Genomic DNA, 23,368 nt, shown 5'->3' with positions numbered 1-23,368 from the left:
GTTATTGGAGCAATATAGACAGCACTTAGTTTTTCTAGATGGGAACAAAAACAGCAAAAAAGAAAAGTAGTATCTTGCTAGCTTGGAAAGCTGTGGTTCAACTGTTAATAAGGAAAATGAAAGTGGCAGCAAGTGCATTACTTTTGAAAGCTTCTAATAGGATCACCATATCCTAAAAGATATGGTATCACCAAATAATGAAAAACTACATACAATATATGAACTTACCATTAAGATAGTACTCACGTCACAATTTGTTTGACACTTTTTGCTTTTCGAGAGTCAAACTTTTTAATTTTCACCGTGTGTTTGAACATAGAATCTTATAAGTTTTTAAAATAAAATTTACATATTTGGAAACTAGTGAAAGTATTATAAGTCACCATAACTAATAATTTAAAATATTTAAAAGACGTATGAAAAAATTACTGTCAAAGAACAACTCATTTGATTCTCGAAAAGTGTCAAACAAATTGGGATGGAGGGAGTAATACATGTCAACTATCTATATAGGCAGATCCATCTAGAATTTGTATTTATCACGCGGTTTGAGTCTAGAATTTTATCATAAAAAATTGATCGAAATCTATTATTGTACTAATTAAATTAATTTTTTAACATATATATAAGGTGTAAGCCATAATTATTTAGTTCGGATTAACCCATAATATAGATCAATTTAAACAGGAAAAACCGAACTACCACACATAATATAGTACTATATCATGTAAAGACCATGGACACTAGTTTAAGAATGATGAAATAAACAATAGGATTGTTTATAAGGATCGACTAGCCATTGGATTTTAAATGAATTACCTACCAAAAGCAATATTCTAGCTAATAACATTTTTTATTAATCAAGATGTGCAAAGTAAGATTACGAGAAATAATAAATTGAGATTTGGTGATATGTAAATGTAATGTAGCTTAAGTGGAGCTTTCATGTGAGGAATAGGTTTTCAATGTCATTGCTTAAAAGCTTCTTTATATATTTTCCTTAATTTTCATCCATTCGTGCCTCATTGTCAGCTTAGCTTAGCATTTACAGCTGGACTATCTATCCAATAATCCACTTACTATATATATATATTCCCCTTCCAAAATTTCTCCTCTAACACTCCAAAACTTTCTCCTCTAACACTCCAAAAATTTCTTCTAAAGTTGCACAAAAAAAAAAAAAAATGGAGGGGTTGATCCCATTTGTTTACAAAGCAATAGTGGAGTACAAAAATGGAAGGACAACATGGATGAATGAATCGCCTTCAGCTTCTTACATGAGACTTCCAGGCGATTCGGGTCGTTTTGAAACGTCCGATATACAGCTTTTTGGACATGTTGATACTATGTTTTCGACGACTTCATCTTCAACTTCATCTTCTGCATCCACTGTCACCCAAAGAATGGTGTCCGGTGGAGTTCAGTCACCGGTGGCTAGGTGCCACCGGATTTCTACTCGTGCAATATGAAGTAAAAAAAATATTACTTTTGCTAAAGGAAAAATCAATAGCAAAATATGGTGGAATTAAATGACTGTAACTAGAGGTACGGTGGGTTTTCATGTGTGACCATCTTTTCTTCTTCTTCTTTTTTTTTTTTTTTTTTTTTTTTTTTTTTAATTTCGTTTGGTGGTTTTTAGTTTGGTGTAAGTTTGAGGATTAACTAAAGGGACCTCAGACTTTTACTACTTACTTTCATGGTTTCTTGTTTGAGGATAACCAAAGGGAACTCAGACTTTTGCTTTTCTACGTGTACTTTAATTTCAAAGTGTATATATTGGTTGGTCATGTTATCCCCTACAACGGAACTCCTACATGTGAAACTCCCAGCAGAGTAAGATAAAATTTAGATCATAATGTGACCTTCCAACCTTAGAAAGGTGCAGCAAGATTTTATAAATGCCAGCTGCCCTTGACCCTTGTCTACAAGTTAAGAGTGATGGGTAATAGAAACTTAGATCTGCAAAATTTAAAATGTAAATGGTTGCGGCTCGTAAACTTCATTGCTGCTATTTTGTGTTCAGAAGATTTACACTTTACTGCTACTGCCAGAACATAGTCAACAACATATCAAGTGTAATCCCATAAGTAGGGTCTGAAGAGGGTAGTGTGTATGCAGACCTTACCCCTACCTTGAGAGGTAGAAAGGCTGTTTCTGATAGACCCTCGCCTCGACGAAAAACATTTCAAAGCAGTTTGGGAAAAGAGATAACGGAAGTAGAGAGTATACAGATACACTCTTGCACTTGTACGAGATATGTTCACATTGACATTGTGGTTAGACTCATTAGACTTTAATTCAAAAAAGAAGAGAGGGTTGTGAATTCTGTGAAAAAGGAGTTGCCATTTCTGATTACTTCATAAAGCAAACATCGACTAATTGAATATCAGGTGCACAACCAGCAAAAACCTAAGCCTGTCAAAAATATAAGTCTAATGCCTGTATATGTTACAAGTTCATATTGTATTTAACAAAGCTATGCAAGCTGCTAGACTATGAAATTTGATTTCAAAATGCCCAGGGTCAAGTACTGCTAGCAAAAAACCTCAGTACTCACAAGTGTAATTGAACTGCAGTAAGTTAGAGCACAGTTAGGAGGTTACAATTTACACTCAAATCAAAATGGAGCTTGATGAGCACAACAGGGAACTGCCAAACTCCAAGCAACTCCGTCAGTGCAAACGAAACTCACATCAATTGCCAAGGAAGATAAGGTTACATGTTCGTGGTAATTAGATTTAGATGTGACGGTTCTCGGAGATCATTTCAGAAGCAATCTTCTGAGTAGAAAAGCAATCCTCGCATCATTAAACTGCGGCTAGAATCCAAAACATCACGTGGGAGGAAATCCCAATAAGAAACCAGGTTATGAACGCCAACATTACAGAGAGCTCAAATCGACCACATGGAAGATGACGTGGAGTACTGCAAAAGTTTAAATCTTTTGAATATAAAACAGCAATCCCTGCTGACGAGCACGCAGCTGCAAGTGATAGGGTTGCAGTAACCTGTAATTAAAGTCAAGCGAGCAAACATAAAACTTTTTTAATGGCAAAGGAATACAGCATAGTTATAACAAAAAGAAAGGGGCAAGATTCCTAGGACAAGATATGCGCATTATGGTCAGAAAATGCCAAAAGGGAGGATCTACTTTGAAGGTCTGAGCCGCAAAAAGGCAAGACCAAGCTACCGTTGTCAAGTAATGATAGATAAGAGGAGTTTCAGCCTAGGAGGAAAAAAATCACATGATCAATGTAACATTCTTTACTAATGACAGAAGGACGTTTAAGGTGAATGTCTGGTGATGATCACGATGACTATCAAAGCATAGTACTCGGACAGCTCTCAACCAGGAAAGAATTATTTATAGCATCCAAAACATTCCAATTGGATTTGGGGCAATGACCTGACTGAAATATCAGCAGTTACTTGTAAGCAGAGGAAACTGTACTTTCAAACTTGAAGGTTTGTATATTACCAAGGACAAGAAGCAAAAAATGTCAAGTAGTCATTGCTTCCAGTGAGAGGGGAATCAGATCAACTGTTCTGTGTAAAATTTGTGAAGAAAAGGAAACAAGAAAATGTGAACTATTTTAGGGACAAAACAAGAGTAAGAAAAGAAGAATGAGGATGATAGAGACAAAAAGGTGCTTATACCGTTTCAGTTGTATATAACCAACTACATTACATAAGCAAGAGAAGAAAGCAAAGCAAAAGTACATACCCAGTCTCCAACAACAAATAGGCCCACTAAGACTGGATTATGAAGGTCCTTTTGTATCCTTAAAGCATACATGTCCAGACATGCAAGCCCGAAGCTCCACAATACTTGAAGCCCCATTGATGCAATCAAATAGCTGCAAGATATGTGAGGTATTGTATAAAACATGCATAATCATGAATAACGAAATATGCATACTGAACGGAGACAGTGGTCTACACTATTTTAAGAGGTGCACTGCTGATGGAGGGACCCTGAAAATTTTGGCAAACATCAACAGAAAGAAAGATTTAACAAAAACAATACTATTGTACATGGTAAATCAGAACCAATGTCAAAAAACAATTCAGAAGTTCAGATTTATCAGACATAAGAGGCTTCAATCTTTTCAGCACAAACAAGGAAAAATTGCGTATTAGAAAGAAACAGGATGCTGAATAACAGGTGTGGGAGCCTTTGTTCTTCAAGTATCTTGCCGAGAAGAGAAATGCAAAACATGCAACCGACTGTCGTGGATTAACCAATAATCCACATGGATATTTTTGTTTGATGACCGACATATAGATATTATATGTCGAGTCTGAGGAATATAAAATCAAGAGCTAGGGAACAATCTTGGGTCTACATATGAAGGCCTCTCATCAAGTACTGCTCAAATGCAAAGGCTATCCACAGACACATGCTTTCACATGTTTAACTTCAATGAATAGAAGATTAATAACCATGTCTCTCTTTATCTGGCAGTTTTACATTAGATAGGTCCTTTTTTTTTTTGGCAATAAACTGTGAAATATTACCATTAACCAACAAAAATAAACAAGCAAAAGAGCATCTAGAGCCTCAGCCATCTTCTAGGAAGAGTGCCTGGACTGCTAGATCCCAACAACCTAGCTAATTACAAATTTTATCTATCAAGAGTTGGCTCATCCTAGCCTTTTTAGAGTTCCTTAACCATTCAATCCTTTCTCTAATTTCTTTTTGTATTTGAGCTACTACAAACCCTAGTATTTACATTTGTATGCCTGAACACCTTCCAATTTCTGGCTTGCCAAGTGTAATATATCATTGCACCCCATAAGCTTGCTATCACTTCCTTCTTGAATTGTTTCCATTTCCTGCTTTTTACCCACTGCATTACTTGCTTTGCCTTTGCTTTTTTGATCTGCACTCCACTCCAGCTATTCAGTGCCTCTCTTACCTCAGTAATCCATTTGCATTCATTAAACAGATGCTTGTGTGTCTCTTGAGCCTGGTCATCACAAAGACAGCAGCAACTGTCATCAACATGGAAGTTCAATCTATGCATTCTTTCTTTAGTAAACAACCTATCCTGATAGGCAAGCCACACCACCACTCTCTGTCTAACTCCAAATGAGATCAGCTTCATTCAACTTTGTCAAGGTGCCCAGCATAGCTATATAGCTACAGCTGATTGAGTATTCTCCTTTAGGTGTCAGTTTATATTTTCCTCTATAGTACCAGTTCATCATTATCCCTTAAGTGCATTCAACTTCTTCCAATACCAGCTACAGTCCTGTGGGGCTACATGATTCCAAACATCCCCCATTCCTTTCATATAAATGGTATTAACCCATTTCACCCATAGCACATCCTTTTTACTTGCTATTTGCTATAATAATTTTCCCACTGATGCCATATTCCATTTACTACAGCTTTTGATATTCAGCCCTCCATACTGCTTAGGGACACACACTGCTGCCCAAGAGACCAGTGCTACTTTCCTTTTCTCCTCATTGCTTCCCCATAAGTAGTCCCTACATTTTCTATCCACTTCCTTCAACACACTCTGAGGTAATATAAACACAGCAACCCAGAAGTTATATATAGAAAATCAAACAGCATTAATGATTTGCACTCTGCCAGCATATGATAGTCTTAGAGTATCCATTGGTAATTCTAGCTGTTATTTTTGCTACTAGCTGAAAACATTCAATTTTGCTCCACTTTTTTGAGGATAATGGTAAGCCTAGGTACTTTATAGGTAAAGTTCCTTTAGTGAACCTGTACAAGTCAGTATCCTCTCTTGCACATCCTCCTCCATTCCTGCTAAAAAGATATTTGATTTTTCCAGGTTTGCTTCAAGACCTGTCACCTTGCTAAAATGTTGTATAGGCTCCATTACTCTTGTAATTGACTCCAAATTACCTTTGCAGAATATCATTAGATCATCTGCAAAGATTAAATGAGTCAGTTTGGTGGTTCTGCACATAGGATGGAAGCCAAAGTCCTTTAATTCACTCATCTTCTTAACTGTCCTGGTCAAATACTCCATCACCAGGACAAATATCAAGGGTGACAGGGGATCCCCTTGCCTCAACCCTCTTTTTCCTTCAAAAAACCCATAACCATCTCCATTTACCTTTACTGTGAACTTTGTAGATGAGACACAGACCATCACCATCTGAACAAATGAACTTGGAAAGCCATATCCCTTCAGTGCTTCTTCTATAAAATCCCAGCTTACCATATCATATGCTTTCCTTAGGTCTATTTTCATGAGACACCTAGGTGTTGTCTTCCTATTATAATGTCTCAACAGGTCATGACAAATTAGCACATTATGTATCAGTGATCTGCCTTCAACAAAAGCTGCTTGGTTATCACTTACAATTAATGGCAGTATGCTTTTCAATCTCTGGCAAATTATCTTAGATATGCACTTGTATGGTGTGTTACAACATGATATTGGTCTAAACTGACTAGCTTCTTGTGGGATTTGTACCTTTGGGATCAGTGAGATTATAGTGGAATTGATTTGCTTGAGCAGCTTCCTATTTGACAAAAAATCCAAGACTACATTGGCCACTTCGTCTCCTATAACATCCCATGCTGCTTGAAAGAAACCATTGTTGTACCCATCAGGACCTGGACTTTTGTTCTTGTCTATTTTGAACATGGCATCCTTCACTTCCTTTGCAATACAAGGCTGCAATAATTTCATTTCTTCCTCATTAGTCAGTGTGTATCCATTCTTGAGCAAGCTATTATAAGTTGTAACTCTTCCATCTTCCTTCTTTCCTAGTAGGTTCTTGTAGTAATCTACCAAGACTCCTGCCACAGCTGCTTGGTCAGTATGTAACAGTCCATCCTTATCCTTCAATTGCAATATAGCTTGTTGTAACTTTCTGTGCTTGATGACTGAGAAGAAGTACCTTGTATTGTCATCACCTAGCTTTATCCATGTGGCTTTGCTTCGCTGTTGTAAATATACTTCAGCTAGATATGAAGTTCTTCTAAATTTCTGACACTGTTCCTTTTCTTTCTTTTGTAGATTTTGGTCACCCGGATTTAAATGCAAAGTCTTCTGTATTTGTGCCAATGCTGCCCTGTCTTCTTCTACTTCAGTTAATATGTTTCTAAAATGTTGACCATTTAACTCTCTTAGTTTCCTCTTCAAATTTTTAAGTTTCCTCAGCACTCTAAACATGCTATGTCCTGCTACCTCTTGTTCCCATACTTCGCCTTTTCCAGGAACAAAGGATGATCTGCCCATACATTACAATACTTGAAAGGTCTCCTTGCTCTTCTAGGTGCATTAACTAGTGTTAGTTTCATAGGGCTGTGGTCACTCACCCCTTCAGGCATGAAATTTGCAATGAAATCTGCCATAAGATTGAACCAGTCATTATTCACAAAAACCCAATCAATTTTTGAGAATATTCTATTCCCACCTTGCTTGTCACTCCATGTATATCTACTACCCTGTTTTGGCAGTTCTATTAGTCCAAAGGCTTCTACACGGTCATGAAATTCATATACTTCCACCATACTTACTGGTGATCCACCTATTCTGTCATCCATATTAAGCACTGCATTGAAATCTCCCATGATCATCCATGTTTGTGTGACACCACTATGTATGTTCTCCAAATAGTCCCATAAGGATCTTCTTTCATCTCTTGTATTGAAGGCATAAACTACAGTCATTAAGAAGTTCAGTTGCAAGGCTTTGTGGAATACCTCAAAAGTGACTGCTTGTGCTGTACTATTTATCAAAGTTACTTGAAAGTAATCAGTCCTCCAAGTTATTCATACTCTCCCATTTGGGTGATGATCAAGGTTTGTTATCATACCCAACCACTAAACAATTTATTAGCAACCTGCTCAATTCTATTATATTTTATTTTTGTTTCCACAAATCCAACCAAACCAATATTTTCCTTAGAACATAGGAGTTTTACCTCCTTTTGTTTGTTAGGGGCATTCAGACCCCTAACATTCCAGCACATGATGTTGTTATCCATTTCCCAAGGGGGGGTCAGCAATCCCTCCCCCTTTCCTAGGTGGACTCCTAGGCTGATTTGCACCATCAGATTTCTGCATATCCAGTACTTGGAATGAGTTCTGTGGTCCTGCATCTTGTTGTTTCTGTCGCCCTTGCTTGCTTGCTGGATTAAGTGGTGTTATCCACCCAGCACTTGTCTCACCTGCTTTGGTTTTACCCCCCCCCCCCCCCCCGCCTTTTTTTTTTTATGACACATGAGAACCCGCAACCGCTACCCTTCGGGTGCGCACAGGGTAAACCCAGTTCCTATGCAATAGCTCGCAAACCACACAGGAAAGATAACCCGCACTAGACAAGTCTTGTGCGACGAGCTCGACCCAGAAGGCAAATCCCCTGCTGTTGTAGGCAGGGGGTTTCGAATCTCAGACCTCCATTATGAAAGCCCCATGCTCAACCAACTGACCCTTTGTTGTTCCTTATTCCCTTGTTCTTTTGAAATCACCTGATGTCCCCCTGTATTCTTCTCCATATTCCCTTCTTGCATTTTCTCTGTTACAACTTTGACCATTTGCTGAGTATGCTCCTCAGATTGTGGTTCCCCATTTCCAACCTTCTCCTTTTGCTTGTTCTCCTACACCTTCTTCTTCCTACATTGTTCCTCAGAATGCACATAAGGTAGGCTTCCAGTCATATTGTACTTGCTGTTCCACCAGGTCTCCTCTCTCATTTTTGAAAAAAATATTATCTGGTAGGACTGAATCAACATCCACTTCCACCAATAATCTTGCAAAACTAAGTCCCCTCTTCTTTTCTGTGATCTGATCCACCATGATTGGCTTCCCAATTAGACTTCCTATTTTGCGTAATCCTTTTGGACTCCAATACTTGAACTCTAATCCTGGTAGTTTCACCCAAATTGGCACAGTGGACAATGCCTCCCTTGTGAATTCCATTTCTGGATCCCATGCTTTAACAATAAAGGGTTTATTGTCGAAATGGTAAATCCGACCTTGAATCACTTCATTCTTCCCCACAGCTGTGTCAAACCTAAATAATACAATCCCATTCTTCAGCATTGATATTTTGTTTATGCCATGTTTTCCCCACATTCGTTGTATATACCCATTCAGTACAGAAAAAGGAGGAAAAGACCCTAATACATAACATACTACAGCATTCTTCCAATATGCAATTTCTGTGCTAATGTCTTCCAAATCAATTTCACAAATAGAAGACTCACCCTGTTTCTCCGGAGCAACATACTCCAGTTTGAATCCAGCATTAGTAACTTTTGCTATATCGAAATTATCCCATATAGAACCCTTCGTTTCCACCTCCGGCATCTCCTCGACTTCCTCGGCCCACGAAACTTTACTGGTGCTACTAGACGCCTGGGTTAACGCTTCCCAATCTGCTTGTTGTGGTTTAGTCACTACATCTGCTACTTGGACTGCATCCTTAGGTGAATTTAAGTTTTCATTTAGGTTAGTCAAACCCTGATTTGAAATCGAATCTTCCAGTGTTGCTTTACCGGTTGATTTCTTGTCATTTCTAGGAGATTGATTTGGTGTTTGTTTGCCAACTTCTACCATCGATTGTACTACTTTTGAGCTACTGCCTTCTTCTTTTGTTTCCCCATAACAATCGCAACAAATTCCTGAGCTTGTAATGCTTTCAAAGATGGATTGCGCGTCCTATTCCCCATGGACAGCTCATGCTAAGCTAGCATGCGGCGAGAGAGCGGAAACCCATGCTAAGCTAGCATGATATATGATAAATTAGACGCACGCAGAAAACTTCCTAACTTAGAAGCTAGAGCAAATATTAGAGGCTACAATTATTATATATTTGAATGTTCGCTGAACTCTTTCTGTTTTCAGCTATCTTCTCGGAAAATGAATGCGATAGTGCTATACTTATTAGTTCCAAGCTTAACTTGCTGATCAGTCCAAAAAACAGATGTTCAAAGCAGATGCGAACAATGAACTAGTTCTTTTTTTACGACCGAGAAATCTATTTGGGACTATCCCTAGGGACCAACCGGAGCCTTCAAAACACGGGGATAATGAGCCCCCATTTACTCCCCCCCCCCCCCCCCCCCCTCTCTCAACACACACATACACACACCTTCTCTATATTTACCAGGTTTAGTTCGCACGGTTCACGGCTCGAACCTGCGACCTAAGTCAAAAATACCTCAAACCTTTGTGGGGCAGAAAATGAACAGCTAGTTGTTAACCCGATTCCCTCTTTTCCCTCTCCCTCCTTCTATAATTCCTTTAGGAAAAAGGTCCAAATTTGCCCTATACTTTACAAAATGGTCCTGATTTACCCCTGAACTTTATGAAATTGTCCAGATTCCATTTTCCTCAACCACTGTCCGTCAACCCTCTAAATCAATCACTACCATATGATTCCCTCCACTCTCAGAAACACCACCGGAAAGCCATCGTTACTCCACCGCCATTTCACCCCCACGACACTCAAAGAAAGAACAAAACAGAAGTTCCATAGAAATCACCCTATTCAGATGATCTGCTTAACTTTACCACCTTCCCCAACAAACCCAGTGTAATCTCATACGTGGGGTTTGGGGAGGGTAGTGTGCACGCAGACCTTAACCCCCTTACCCCTACCTTTGGGAAGGTAGCGAGGCTGTTTCTGATAGATCCTCGGCTCAAAGAAAACTTTACCACCTTCCCCAATAACAATTTTACCTCCTGTAGAAAACCACCAGCCCTCAACCACTATAACCCACCTTGACCTCCACGATACTACTGCAAATGATTTAGGAGTTGAATTCTGTGTACTTAGGTTTATTTTAGTATTAGGAGGTCAATATAGAGCTCTGACATTGCTATTGGCGATAGAGTTGTGTCGATTGAGTTCGACGGAATGGGAACTTAATTTGGTGGTGAGATTGATCATTGTTGGAGTTCCATTTGGGCTGATTTGAGGCTTAACAGTGGTTAAACTGAGCTTGGAGGACTGAGACCTAGATTGCTGCTAGAACATCAACCTTATTATTCAAGGTTCAAGGGCAATAGGAAAATTTTACATAAATCAAGAGCAAACCTTTTTTGCTTGTAAAATGCACTTACGTGTTGGAAAGCCTCTCTCGTTAGCAATAAGCAAATCTAGTCCATAATTTAATGGCGAGGGTAGATTTGACCCCAACTACTAACGGATGGAAAATTTGGAGCATTTCGCAAAAAATTCGACCTTTTCCATTCCTTTATTAGTCATAGACATCACGTGTAAGTCCATAAGGAAATCTTTAGCAGAACCATAAAAAAACATTTAGGAGATCTGTTAAATTCATAGAATTATCTGATAATAATGCAGCACATGTATAGAGTAAAGTGGCATTGAACTTCCTTATCAAAAGAACCACAGCAACAACAATAATACACCCAGTGTAATCCCACAACCGGGGGTCTGGGGAGGGTAGGTTGTCCGCAGACCATACCCCTACCTTTACAGGGTATAGCGGTTGTTTTCAATAAACCCTCGGCTCAAAAAAGTGCAATCAAAGCAGGATATAAAGGAAAACAACAATAGTAAAATAGCAAGAAAAACAAAGAAATGGAAATAACAGGTAGTAAAATGAAGAATTAAAACTACTAAATAAGGAGAAGAGGAGACAAATATTTGACCATCTTGCTATCAAACTAGCCTGAGAACACAAGAAAACTTGAATGAGAAAACTAATAAATTTAGAAAAGACATACCAGAAAGCAGTGTAATTAGAGAAGCCAGAAGCAGAAACCATTACACCAATTGAACCAGCTGCAAATAAACATTGACCAAACCTCAATAGCAACCCACTCACACTTCCTGGACTTCCCACCAAATGCTTCATACTTCTAATACTTACTTCTACTTCTTCTTCTTCCTAATAACAAAATACTTGAGCAAATTTCATACCTTTAAGCTCCACATAACCCTTTTCACCACAAAGACCCTTTCAAGAACTTTAGATCCCTCTATTTTCCACAAATTCAATAACCCCGTTTACTTTTTTTTTTGATAAGGTAAAAGATTATCAATAAACTCATTTACCAGATTGCTCTGTATAGATCTTTACATTTACATATGATTTGATGAACAAAAGATGAGACCCCTGAGCTAAAAATGCAATTAGAAAATATACTTTCTTGATGGGTTTATTTTTATTCTTTTGTACTATGGTTTTTGCTTAGATAATTATATTCCGACAAGAAACGGACAGTAATGGTGAAGCTTTGGACTACTCATTTGAAAGTAGTGCTGTCTGCAGAGATGGTCCAACGTGGCCCTTGCTTTATTACGTACTTAACTTTGCTTTTAATCTTTCTTTTTATTTAAATTATACACTTTCTTCCTTTTAAAAGTTAAACTTTTCAGTTTTCACATATTTCTCCCATGATTTTGAACATTAGGTAAGTCTTCCATATATAAAGTTCTATGTAAAGAAATTATACCAATCTACAAGTGAACAAATCTGTACCTTATATTGTGTAACATATCTTAAGTTTAAAGATTTTAAGTTTCAAATTTTAAGGAGATTAGCCGGTAAATACCACTTAGATGAACTTTTCCAAAACCACATGGCACAATAATACACCGCAACCCTCCTCTAATTAATTGAGAAGATCTAATAACGGAAAACTACAAAAGAATGCGACTTTGCCATTTCTAGCTGTTGTAAGACAAAAATTGCGCAAACATGCATCAAATAAAAACGTGCCTTTAATTCAGTGGCGGAGCCAGGAAATTTATTAAGGGGTGTCAAATTTTTTTATTTTTAAAAAAGGCCAATGACTGAAGTAAAAAAAAATAAACATGTCACCAACTGGGATTGAGAACACACAACCTTGTTAGCCTAAACCTTTGACACCCCTCAACCACTCGGCTAAGCCCTCAACTTATTACAAGAGGTGTTAATAGTAATACATATATGTATAAAATCAGAATTTCACATATCTATACAACGTAATTTTCCGGCGAAGGGGTGTCGCTGACACCCCTCGGGACCAGGTAGCTCCGCCCCTTTATGTATACATGTTCTTTCTTTCTTTTTTTTTTTTTTTTTGTCCAATATGTATACATGTATATATACTAGGAACTGATACATCATAAAAATAAAAAAAGAGGTAATAAGTAAAAACTAATAAGCACATGATGCCTGGCATTAATCAATATACATATTCAAATGGCATTTTAGATTTTAGTGGATATATGTATCTCAATCTTGTACCTAAAATGGCGTGATCGAGATCAAATCGGCTTCTTTTCCCTATTCAAGACCAACTAGATCTCCTCCAAATATAGTACTACTCCCCTTCATTTTTTTTTTATTTTTTTTTTTTTTGGACAAATCAGTATACATAGATTTCTAATTTATCATTCAATCTTCAAACAAGCTCAACCAGCAGTATTTTCTCTTTGAATGGAATCAGACTAATAGAATGTTCATTAATATACTCACACCTCAAAAGGCACCATCACAACTGAAGCTACTGCTAGCACCTTTGGTTTTGTTACCATGAGAACACATCTTCTTGTAGCTAAGGCAGCAACATAGGAGTCCTATGAGTACCATCAAACCTGTTGCCATAGCTATGCCCTCACCCCACTTCTTCGTATCCATTTTATCCTATATAATTTTAATAATTCCTCTCCAGTTTAATTTGGTCTCCTCTTCTTAAATAGGTTGATAAACATATGGGTGCTGGAAGTCAAACTGTACTCCAATAATATCAGTCTTTTCTAGAAAAAGATACAAAAAGTAAATTAATAGTTGGAGAGGAATATGGAGAAAAGAACCATGTCGTCGAAACAGTTTTAACTTTAAGCGGTGTGTTTGGTATGGTATGAAAACATTTTACAAAAATATTTTTTCATAACAAACTCGCTCTAAATTTCTCATTTCACCCTTAGTCTCATGACATGTTTAAGGATCGAAAAATCCAAACATTTATCTTTGTTTTTTAAATTTCGTGTCTCATGATCAAACACATAATTTGAAATAAACGGAGTAACCCATAAGTGCAAAGTGCACACTATATCACAGTTCGGACTTTCCGTCAAACCCGTTGGCTATATGAAAAAAGAATTCTTTCTGTTTTCCATGCAACCTTTTCTGTATGTATTTTTAATAATTCTTTGTCCATCTAAATCGTCTACTTTTTCTTTTATTCGAATCATATATATATGCTTGCAACAAAAGTGCCTCCTTTTCAATAAAAGTACGAGCTCTGTATCATATAATTCGATTGCATTACATATTATAATTAATTTATGAGTGATGTTTTAAAACGCAAAAAACTTCACCTAGTTGAAGGCGATTTTCTGTCTGATTTTATTCTAGATAGGCACTATAGTTTGTTAAAAAGGGCCATGCATCATGTGGTGGAAATAATTAGTACTAATAAATAATAAAGAGTAAAAGTTTTCCATAGTTGTCCAGAAAAATGCACGGATTCTACTTCTTTACTTCACATAGACAACTGATGCAGCAGCAACAACAACATACCCAATGAAATCCCACAAAGTGAGGTCTGGTGAGTGTAGAGTGTACGCAGACCTTACCCCTAGTAGAGATGTTGTTTCCAGTAGATCCTCGGCATAAAAACAAACAATTTAAAGCAGTATATATAAAAGATTCAATGACAAAATACTATAGAAAGCATTATAAGGCTAACATATAGACACTAATGCGTCTACACGTATTACGTGAGAGTGTTTGATGCAAATCTCCTTTTTTTTTTAAATAATAATAATAATAATAAGCATTTTTTTGTAAAATAAACATATTGGCCTTCCAAAAGTTTGGCCAAAAAGTTTATAAATTCCCAACATCAAAAGAAAAAAAAATTGTAATAACAAATAAAAATTGAATTTAACTAACTTATGCAAAAGAAATCCTATCACACACTCAATTTATGCATTATAGCAGATTATCGGCTTCATTTTCTTTGTAAAAAGTTACTCGTAATTATATATGGGTAATTTTTAAAGAATAACTGATAGTATATATAAAAAAATAATTGTAGTATTATTATATAAATCTTAAACTCATATAAATTTTAGTGAAATTAGTCGAAGAGATAATTGAATCGTACTAGCAGAAATTGCCATTTTAATTTTTTTTATTCATGATGCATCATGTTAGCGCCGGGGACCTCTAGTGTGTGAGACTAGCGTGATAACTAACTACACCACCCAGACCCGTTTGCTGAAAGAATCTAACTGTGGAAAATAAAATATCATTATTGTCGATTTGGGATTGTCAAAAGATTATATTTGTCACAAACACTAGAACTAAGAAAATAAAAATATGACCTAACATTTTTCTTGATGATAGTTATTTTTTAGCTAGAAGTATTGATGTATATCTAATTAGTGACCTTGGACTTGAAGGATCCCACAAATGCTTGGATTGCTTAAGTATATTTAGAAGGGGCGTAAAGGAAGATTTCAAGACCAACAACTTGCTTAAATTGCTATTCAAGAGCCAAGAGGCTACACTAGACAATCCAAGAATGGGTGGCCCAAGCAAACGCCCACATATTTAGCCCAAGTATCCTTTCAATTGTAGTTTTTTCCTAAGGGACTTTTTGTAATAAGAAAATTTAGTTCTAGGTATAAATAGCATAAGTTAAGGTTTGTTTGAAGATAGATGATGTTGGTGAATATTGATACTCCTAGTGAGTTGGTGGGTTTATCCCTTTGTCTCTTTATTGATTCGCTCTTGAACCTCTCATTGTGAGGAATTCATGTATGAGTTCAATTGTCTTCTCCTTTGGATTAGTACATGTAATTGTATGATTAATTTAAAGGTTCTCAATTTGCTAATTGTGGGTCTTTAGATTTCTTCAATTGTGTGTTTTAGCTTTTCTTTCTTCAATCTATCTTTACTTTATCTTGCTATCTTTAATGTGTTGTCTTCCACGTATTTAATTTTACATCAATTGGTATCAAATGTTACATCAGACAGAGAGTACTATTATGGTGGCTAGCAAAGGAGAAAAACCCAATCCAAAACATGCTTTTTCAAATCATCCCTAACATTATCATTTGGCAGATATGGAAGGAAAGATGCAAGAGTAGATATAAGAATCTCAACATGTCAACATATAGAGTCATCTACAACACCTATCAGCTGGCAGTTTTGATTGTGCACAAACAATTCAAGAGTATCCCTCCCTTCATGGAATGGAGGAAATTCCTGGAAATCAGTGAATTTACTTTACCCTCCATCAAAACAGTTGCAGTTTTATGGACCCTTCCCACTCTCAGTACTATTAAATTAAATACTGATGGCTGCTTCAAAGAGAATCCAGGGCCAAGTTGAGGAGGAGGTTTAATTAGAGATCAGAAGGGGAATTTAGTCATTGCTTATGCCTCTTCTTTAGGTAACACTACAAACAATATGGCTGAAGCTATTGCACTAGAAACTGGAATTGGATGGTGTTATCTAATGGAGTGAGTAATCTTGAAATTGAAAGTGATTCCAAAATGTTAGTGGACTGGATCCTCAAAAAATCGAAACCTCCATGGAGCCTGACAAATATTGTAGAACAACTTCAATAAAAGCTTGAGCACATACAAGGGGTGACCATCCAACATTGCTACAGGGAAAGTAACAAAGCAGTTGATAGTTTGGCAAACTATGGTCTCACATGTAGAGGTACAGTGTGGATGAATAATTTCAGGAAGCTACCAAAAGAAACAAGAGGAGAGATCAAGGTGGATAAAATGCAATTACCATCTTTTAGAAATCCCATTGTAAAGAACTCTATACATGTGCATAGACCAATGTATAGGAACTATCTTTTAGATGTATATTGATCTTTCTTTGTATTAGCTGTGTGGTATGTGGATGTGTTCCATATCCACAAGCAAAATTCTAAAAACAATTGAGAGCTTAATTGAAATCCTACTACTAAGAGATGGAGCCTGTTCCATCAAGTAGGTGCAGGGATTTTTATAGACCCTGTTTTTGGACCTTTTTGCTATGATGAATAAAAGAAAGTCATTCTCATGGTGGAGATGACTAATTAATAAAAAAAAAACATCAATTGGTATCAGAGCAAGGCTAAAGAATAGTTCCTACAATTCTTAATCCTTGATTTATTATTTTCTGAAAATTAGAAAGAAAAAAATCTGGAAACCCCTAGATAGTTGTTCTTGGTGTGAGTGGGTTAGTTTGATTTTCACTGTTACAATAGTTCGAAACTACTTCGGCCCATGTTCTTGTTCGTTGTTGTGTATTTGGGGTGTGAATCTGCAAACTGAAAATCTCTCTTGGATTCATTAGTTGGGCTGAAATTTGTATGTCTATCACTGTTTTGAGAAGAAAATTTTGAGACCACCATCATCTGTTCTCGAGGATTCGAAGCGAGAGCTTCAAATAAGATTGAAGTTGCTGTTGAAATGTGGAAGTAAAAGATGTTTCTAGTGGTTGGTTCAATCTTACTCCATGGCTTAAACCAAAATGAAGAGCCAAAATGCTGAAATTTTCACTTCGAACCGATACTTGGATACTTGCTTGAAGTAATTTGAGATTGATTGGTTCTTGAAGAGATTGTGGACATCCCTTGAGAGGTGAAAGGTAAAGAGTGGTCAGCTAATTTGAGAGTGGTCATAATAGCCTTCGGCCTTGAGTGTAAACAAAAGTGTTGAGTGATATAAATTTTGAGTGACTCACTAAGGGAGTGATTTGTGAGGTTCATTATTTTTAGAAACTGTTTTTCTTGTTTTAATTATGTCTTAGGTTTCACTACCAAAAACGTGTGTTTTAGCCACGCTCAAAACCGTGGCTAAATGGTACCAAAACCGTGGCTAACACTACCTAGCCACGCTCAGTTAGCCACAGTCGCCACCGTGCCCATCAGGGGCGTCGCGAGTAAATTAGCCATGGTTTTATCTCCGTGGTAACATTTCGTTAGCCACGTTTTGGTGTAAATTTAGCCACGATCATTCCATGGGTAATTTGACTACAGAACTTATTCACTCTAACAGTAAAAGTATACAATTTTTTTTAAATAATAATTACCCACGGTTTAACCATGGAAAACATATATAATTTTTAAAAAAAAACACACAAAAAATTTCCCTGCATTTTCCCGGTAACATTACACAATCAATAAGCATTCACGAATACACTGATCAAAATTTCCCTGTATTTTCCTGGTAACAATACACAATCAATAAGCATTCACGAATACACTGATCAAAATTTCCCTGCATTTTCCTGGTAACAATACACGCAACATAAATCACCATGAGAGATTACTAGTTTTACTAGAAAATAGGACATACTGCTCGTGTAAGCACATCACATCTTGCAAATTGTGAAAGCCAGACATTTGATTAGATTCAAAGGAAGAAAATAGAATAGAATCATAGCAGTTAGCATACACGCAGCTTAGACGGAGAATAACCTATGAATATACAAATGAAAAGGGAGAGGAACAATCACCATGATCAAGTGGACTAGAGGAATTCTTCCGTTTGCTTGCTCTCTAGTAATAGCAGCAAATGTCTGAATCCATTCAAAGAGTCCAACCAAATAATACAATTAGAAGAGAACTCCAGTAGAAGAGTAAACCAAAAGATCTCATATTACTAAAGCCATTCATTCAGGACTATGAAATGTACAGTTTTGAAAAATAGCTTTTCCTACCAAAGGGCAACACCAAAAATGAATCTAAAATTCAAAGATGATAATTATTTTTGTTCAGCCAACAATACCTCAATCCTAGGCAAAAACCTCGTGGCTGAGATGATCTCAATGTTGCATAATTCAATTGTCATACTACATGTAAAAATCAGACTAAAGTAAACAGTTAAATCTAACTGTTTCATCTTCTACCACCATTCTGGCAAAAAATCTAAAGCCAAATTTAATACATCTTCCCTATTAGAAAACAAAACTTTCGACCTCAAAACATGCTGGGAATAAGAGGAAGACCTTTATCAAATAAAATACCAGTCATACCTTTTATAGTTCCTTTGCCCTCAAATACAATCGCCAAAATCAAATAAAATCCTTCGTCTTCAAATAGAATTGCCACAAATTTTATGCCCTAGAAAACGTGAAAAAGAGACACCTCACACATCAAAGCTATTAACATTAGAAACATTAGCATACTAGCAAATTCCATACTTTACCGAGTCTGTATAAAATATATCAGGATAAGACATGATCAACGATGAGAACCAATTTCGAGAAAATGCAAACCTGGTAATTAATTTTGGCGGAATAGTCTGGGAGACCCCTGTACTTAACACTTTTTGACATCGTGGTGTTTGTACTTACAAGTTTGTCAACTGAACCCCTCTACCCATCAAAACTAAGCATTTTAAACCCCTCTCATCCTATGTGGAATTTGAGTCAGTTGTGCGTGTGATCCACTCACTTTAGGCGAGTTAGGCCTTGTAAAAAGGCATTAACGGTCATTTTTTGGCTTTTAAAAGCCTCCTTCTTCTCCAAACATTGAACCACCATTGTTGAACTAATTTTGAGCTCTATCCCATAATTTTACCTCCAAGTTTCTTCCCCATTTTTTTTTTACTTTTTTGCATCTGTTCTTCTTGTCTAGTGTTGTTTACAAGCTATTTTTTTTCTTTAAGTCGAATTTCTTTTTCAAGAAATCATGAAGGTACGTTTTTCTATTGTGGACTTGTTGCTGATCTGAAGATGTCCAAGACACCAATCAATCTTGAAAGAAGGTTTTGGGGCTGCCAAAGATATGCAAGAAGTAATAGATGTGGCTATTTTCGATGGGTCGATCCGGCTAATCCAATATGCCAAGAACAATACTACAACACATTAATGAACTCTACAAGTCTTGGTGGGGGAAGGCATGGAAGGTTGACCTGGTGCATAGTTGCCACAGTTGTGGTTATTGTTCTTTGGTTCCTTATCTTTTGTATGTAAGAGTAGTAGTTCTAGTTAGTTGTTTAGGCTTGTTATTTTCAGTTGGAAGGTAATATTAGTAGTATCTAAGATTAGTAATATGCCATGAACATGTGCCTAGGCTTGTCATGGAATGTAATTTTTTGTTGTTCATGAATGTAATGAAAATGACAATGTCTAGTTTGACACATAAACCTTGAAATTAAGCATTGCAACTGTCTTAAGCATTATAACTGTCTTAAGCATTACAATTGTCTGGAAAAATTAATTAACAAAATAGTTGGCTCTTAAAATTAGCAAGTCTAGCATCTACTTTCAAACACTATTAATTGTTGCCTGGTGTGGTTTGAGTGCTTGTTGTAGGTTGAGTGCTTGTAGAAGAGTGTGCTCTTTTGACACTTTGTTCTTGTAGCTACCTTTGAGTAACTGCAGCTCCATCATTCCACCTCAGTCCATGTGGTGTAACCAAGATCAATGTTAGTAGGTACTGAACTAATTAATCCATCACTATGCATCACTCTATTAGTTGTTCCAGTCTGAAATAAAAAGGACTGAGTTAGATATGTTCAAAAGTTTCAAAAGAATGATATATTTAAATTGGAATACTTGCCCTCTCAATCACACTACCACTTTATCTAAATAGCACACCATAACCAGCTGCCCTTGGCCTCCTATACCTAGTTTGTGGTGGCTCCTTATAACCAGGATTTGCCCCACCTCTTCTAACTGAATAAGTCTTCTTCTTTGGACCTGCGGTAGTAGTTGAATGTTGGGTGCTTGATTGAGTTTATTGAGTATTTGCACCAGCATTTGTTGGAGTACTTGTTGTGGCACCACTTGCTTGCACTTGCACCAACTGTTGCACCACCTCTTCCACCTGCACTTGGACCACCTCTTCCACCAGCTGTTCCACCACCTCTTGCACCACTTCTTGCACCACCTCTTCCACCCGCACTTGCACCACCTCTTGCACTACCACCATCAATTGCAGTTGTTGCAGTAGGACCAGCAGTTGCACTTGCACTTGCACCAGCACTTGCATCAGCTGTTGCACCACTTCTTCCACCTGCACTTGCACCACCTCTTCCATAACCTCTTGCACCACCTCTTCCATAACCTCTTGCACCACTTCTTGCACCACCTCTTCCACCTGCATTTGCACCACCTTTTGCACTACTACCATCAGTTGTAGACCAGCAGTTGTTGCTGCATTGGTTGCACCAGCAGCAGCAGTTGAAGAAGAAGCACCACCACTTTTCTGCATTCACAACATTAAGTATTTCAATTTAATTGACAAAATCATAAAGGTATAAAATAGAATAACACTTATAGCAATTGGACATCCTTTCTTGTTATGTCCCATAGAGTTGGCGACCTTGGACTTTAAGGGTTCCAAAAATGCTTGGATTGCTTAAGTATATTTAGAAGGGGCGCGAAGGAAGATTTCAAGACCAACAACTTGCTTAAATGGATATTCAAGAGCCAAAAGGCTACACTAGACAATCCAAGAATGGGTGGCCCAAGCAAATGCCCACATATTTAGCCCAAGTATCCTCTTGAGTGTAATATTTTTCCTAAGGGCCTTTTTGAAATAAGAAAATTTAGTTCTAGGTATAAATAGCTTAAGGTTTATATAAAGATGGATGATGTTGATGAATGTTGATACTCCTTATGAGTTGGTGGATTTGTCACTTTGTCTCTTTATTGATTCTCTATAGAATATCACATTGTGAGGACATTCATGCCTGAGTTCAATTCTCTTTCCCTTTGGATAAGCACATGTAATTGTATGATTAATTTAGAGGTTCTCAATTTGCTAACTATGGGTCTTTAGATTTCTTCAATAATGTGTTTTAGCCTTTCTTTCTTCAATCTATCTTTATATTATCTCGCTATCTTTAATTTGTTGTCTTCCGTGTATTTAATTTTACATCAAGTATCAATGGTAGTTGCACAGACTGAACATTGAATAACAAATTATTTTCACACCAAAAAAAATATATAATCCTTCAATTGAAAATGTATATTAAGAATAAGGTTAGAACTCTTCTTGACGTGTTTACACCAACTCAATACATGCATGTCTTGTGTTTGAATATAATGTTCTTTTATTTAACCATGATTAATTAACATATTTTTACTTCATTAAATCACTTAATCATGGTAAGTTACATTGATTTGGTGAAAACACCCAGTGAGATAAGTTTTTATCATTGATGACTTGTGAGTTTGTGGAGTTAGTTTTATTTATGGAGGATTATTTGAAATTTCAACTAAGGCGGTTCCAATATCTGTGAAATTGTACTAGAATTTGATATAGTACGAGTAAAAAATCATACATGCCCAAAGCTCATCTATACACAGTCAAATAAGTGGCTGAATTTTTTATTCTAATAATTGAAATTTTATTTAATAAGTGATTCGATTTTCACTTTGGTTCAATTTCAGTTAGGGTTTGGTGATGTAAAGAAGAAAAATTGAAGAGACAATAGATTTGAATCAGTTGAAAAGAAAGAATTGAGAAAACTGGAAAAAAAAATGAAGAAGAAGAAGACCTGGGCCCGTGTATCTCACCAAACACTAAAAAGTGGGGGTCGTGTAAAAATCGCCGAAAAAGGGTGCAAAAATACAGAAAAAATAAGGCCAGAGTAAATAGAACGCCCGTAAAGGTTGGGTGCGTCATAATTAAACCGGCCAAACATTGAGGGGGCATCTGATTATTTTCTCTTTTTCCATCTATATTTTTTTATGCAAAAAATAGAGTTTAATATTAAAAATTCTCATAGCTTATGTCAATATAAATTTTAGTAATAGCAAACTAAAGACATAAAAGAGTATATTAGATCAGCCCGGCCTACCGAATTCCAACAAACATTTTAACGTATAATAAGCTAGGCAAGACACCCTTGTTGCCCTCAACCCGACCCCCTAAGAGTGAGTCAAACTTGAAATCAACGAGGGTTCACTTTTAGGGTGTCGGGTTGGCCCAACCTACCCCTATTTGAGACGCTTGTATTTTCATTCAAAAGGAGAATCCCTATTGGTGGACCTAGTTTTGAAATACGGGATGGGAAAATATCCATCTTTGGTCAGATGTATACGGGGTAACAAACCAGAAATTGTGAAAATCTAGGAGAATGAAGTGAGATTAAAATACGTTATTTTCTCTCTTACTCATTTGAAGTTGTTTGTATATTCTTTCTTACTCTTTACTTTCCAGAAGAAAATGAGGATGGCTTTGAGAGATATGGCTAACCAGCTCTTTAGATGGGTGTTCAAGTGCAATAAAACCGGTTGTTTCGAAAATTTACAGAATCCCGTCCGGCTCCAAAACAACATGCAGCAAAAGGCATCCCCATCTTACATATATATGTAGGTGCGGGTATAGGTTCTTGAACCCATGAGCACTTACGGCTCATGAACCATGGTGTGTAATACATCGTAAGGGTACCCATGGCAGAATTAAATGGACTCACTGAAAACCGCAAGATGT

General features: G+C 36.8%; 2 protein-coding genes across 2 annotated transcripts; one reads left to right on the top strand and one right to left on the bottom strand.

The window, feature by feature from the left end:
* Positions 1-1,011: 1,011 nt before the first annotated feature.
* LOC132606839 (uncharacterized) lies at positions 1,012-1,792 on the top strand. Its single transcript, XM_060320488.1, has one exon. It carries the CDS (start codon positions 1,185-1,187, stop codon positions 1,467-1,469), a length of 285 nt encoding a protein of 94 aa, XP_060176471.1. The 5' UTR covers positions 1,012-1,184; the 3' UTR covers positions 1,470-1,792.
* Positions 1,793-2,386: 594 nt separating this feature from the next.
* LOC132606838 (CASP-like protein 5B2) lies at positions 2,387-12,266 on the bottom strand. Its single transcript, XM_060320487.1, has 3 exons — positions 11,699-12,266; positions 3,725-3,857; positions 2,387-3,008 (listed from the first exon to the last, which is right to left on the bottom strand). Exons 1-3 carry the CDS (start codon positions 11,827-11,829, stop codon positions 2,808-2,810), a joined length of 465 nt encoding a protein of 154 aa, XP_060176470.1. The 5' UTR covers positions 11,830-12,266; the 3' UTR covers positions 2,387-2,807.
* Positions 12,267-23,368: the final 11,102 nt, after the last annotated feature.

Source organism: Lycium barbarum, chromosome 8 (genome assembly GCF_019175385.1).
Source record: "Lycium barbarum isolate Lr01 chromosome 8, ASM1917538v2, whole genome shotgun sequence".
In the NCBI taxonomy this organism is placed as follows: Eukaryota; Viridiplantae; Streptophyta; class Magnoliopsida; order Solanales; family Solanaceae; genus Lycium; species Lycium barbarum.
The sequence above is the reverse complement of the archived record's forward strand: the minus strand, read 5'-3'. Positions and strand labels throughout refer to the sequence as shown.

Excerpts from the sequence above, each read along its gene's own strand:
- LOC132606839 (XM_060320488.1), top strand. The coding sequence starts at position 1,185 with ATGGAGGGGTTGATCCCATTTGTTTACAAAGCAATAGTGGAGTACAAA.
- LOC132606838 (XM_060320487.1), bottom strand. The coding sequence starts at position 11,829 with ATGAAGCATTTGGTGGGAAGTCCAGGAAGTGTGAGTGGGTTGCTATTG. Across the intron at positions 3,858-11,698 it reads TCTAATTACACTGCTTTCTG|CTATTTGATTGCATCAATGG; the intron begins GTATGTCTTTTC and ends CATATCTTGCAG. Across the intron at positions 3,009-3,724 it reads TATTTGTTGTTGGAGACTGG|GTTACTGCAACCCTATCACT; the intron begins GTATGTACTTTT and ends CTTTAATTACAG.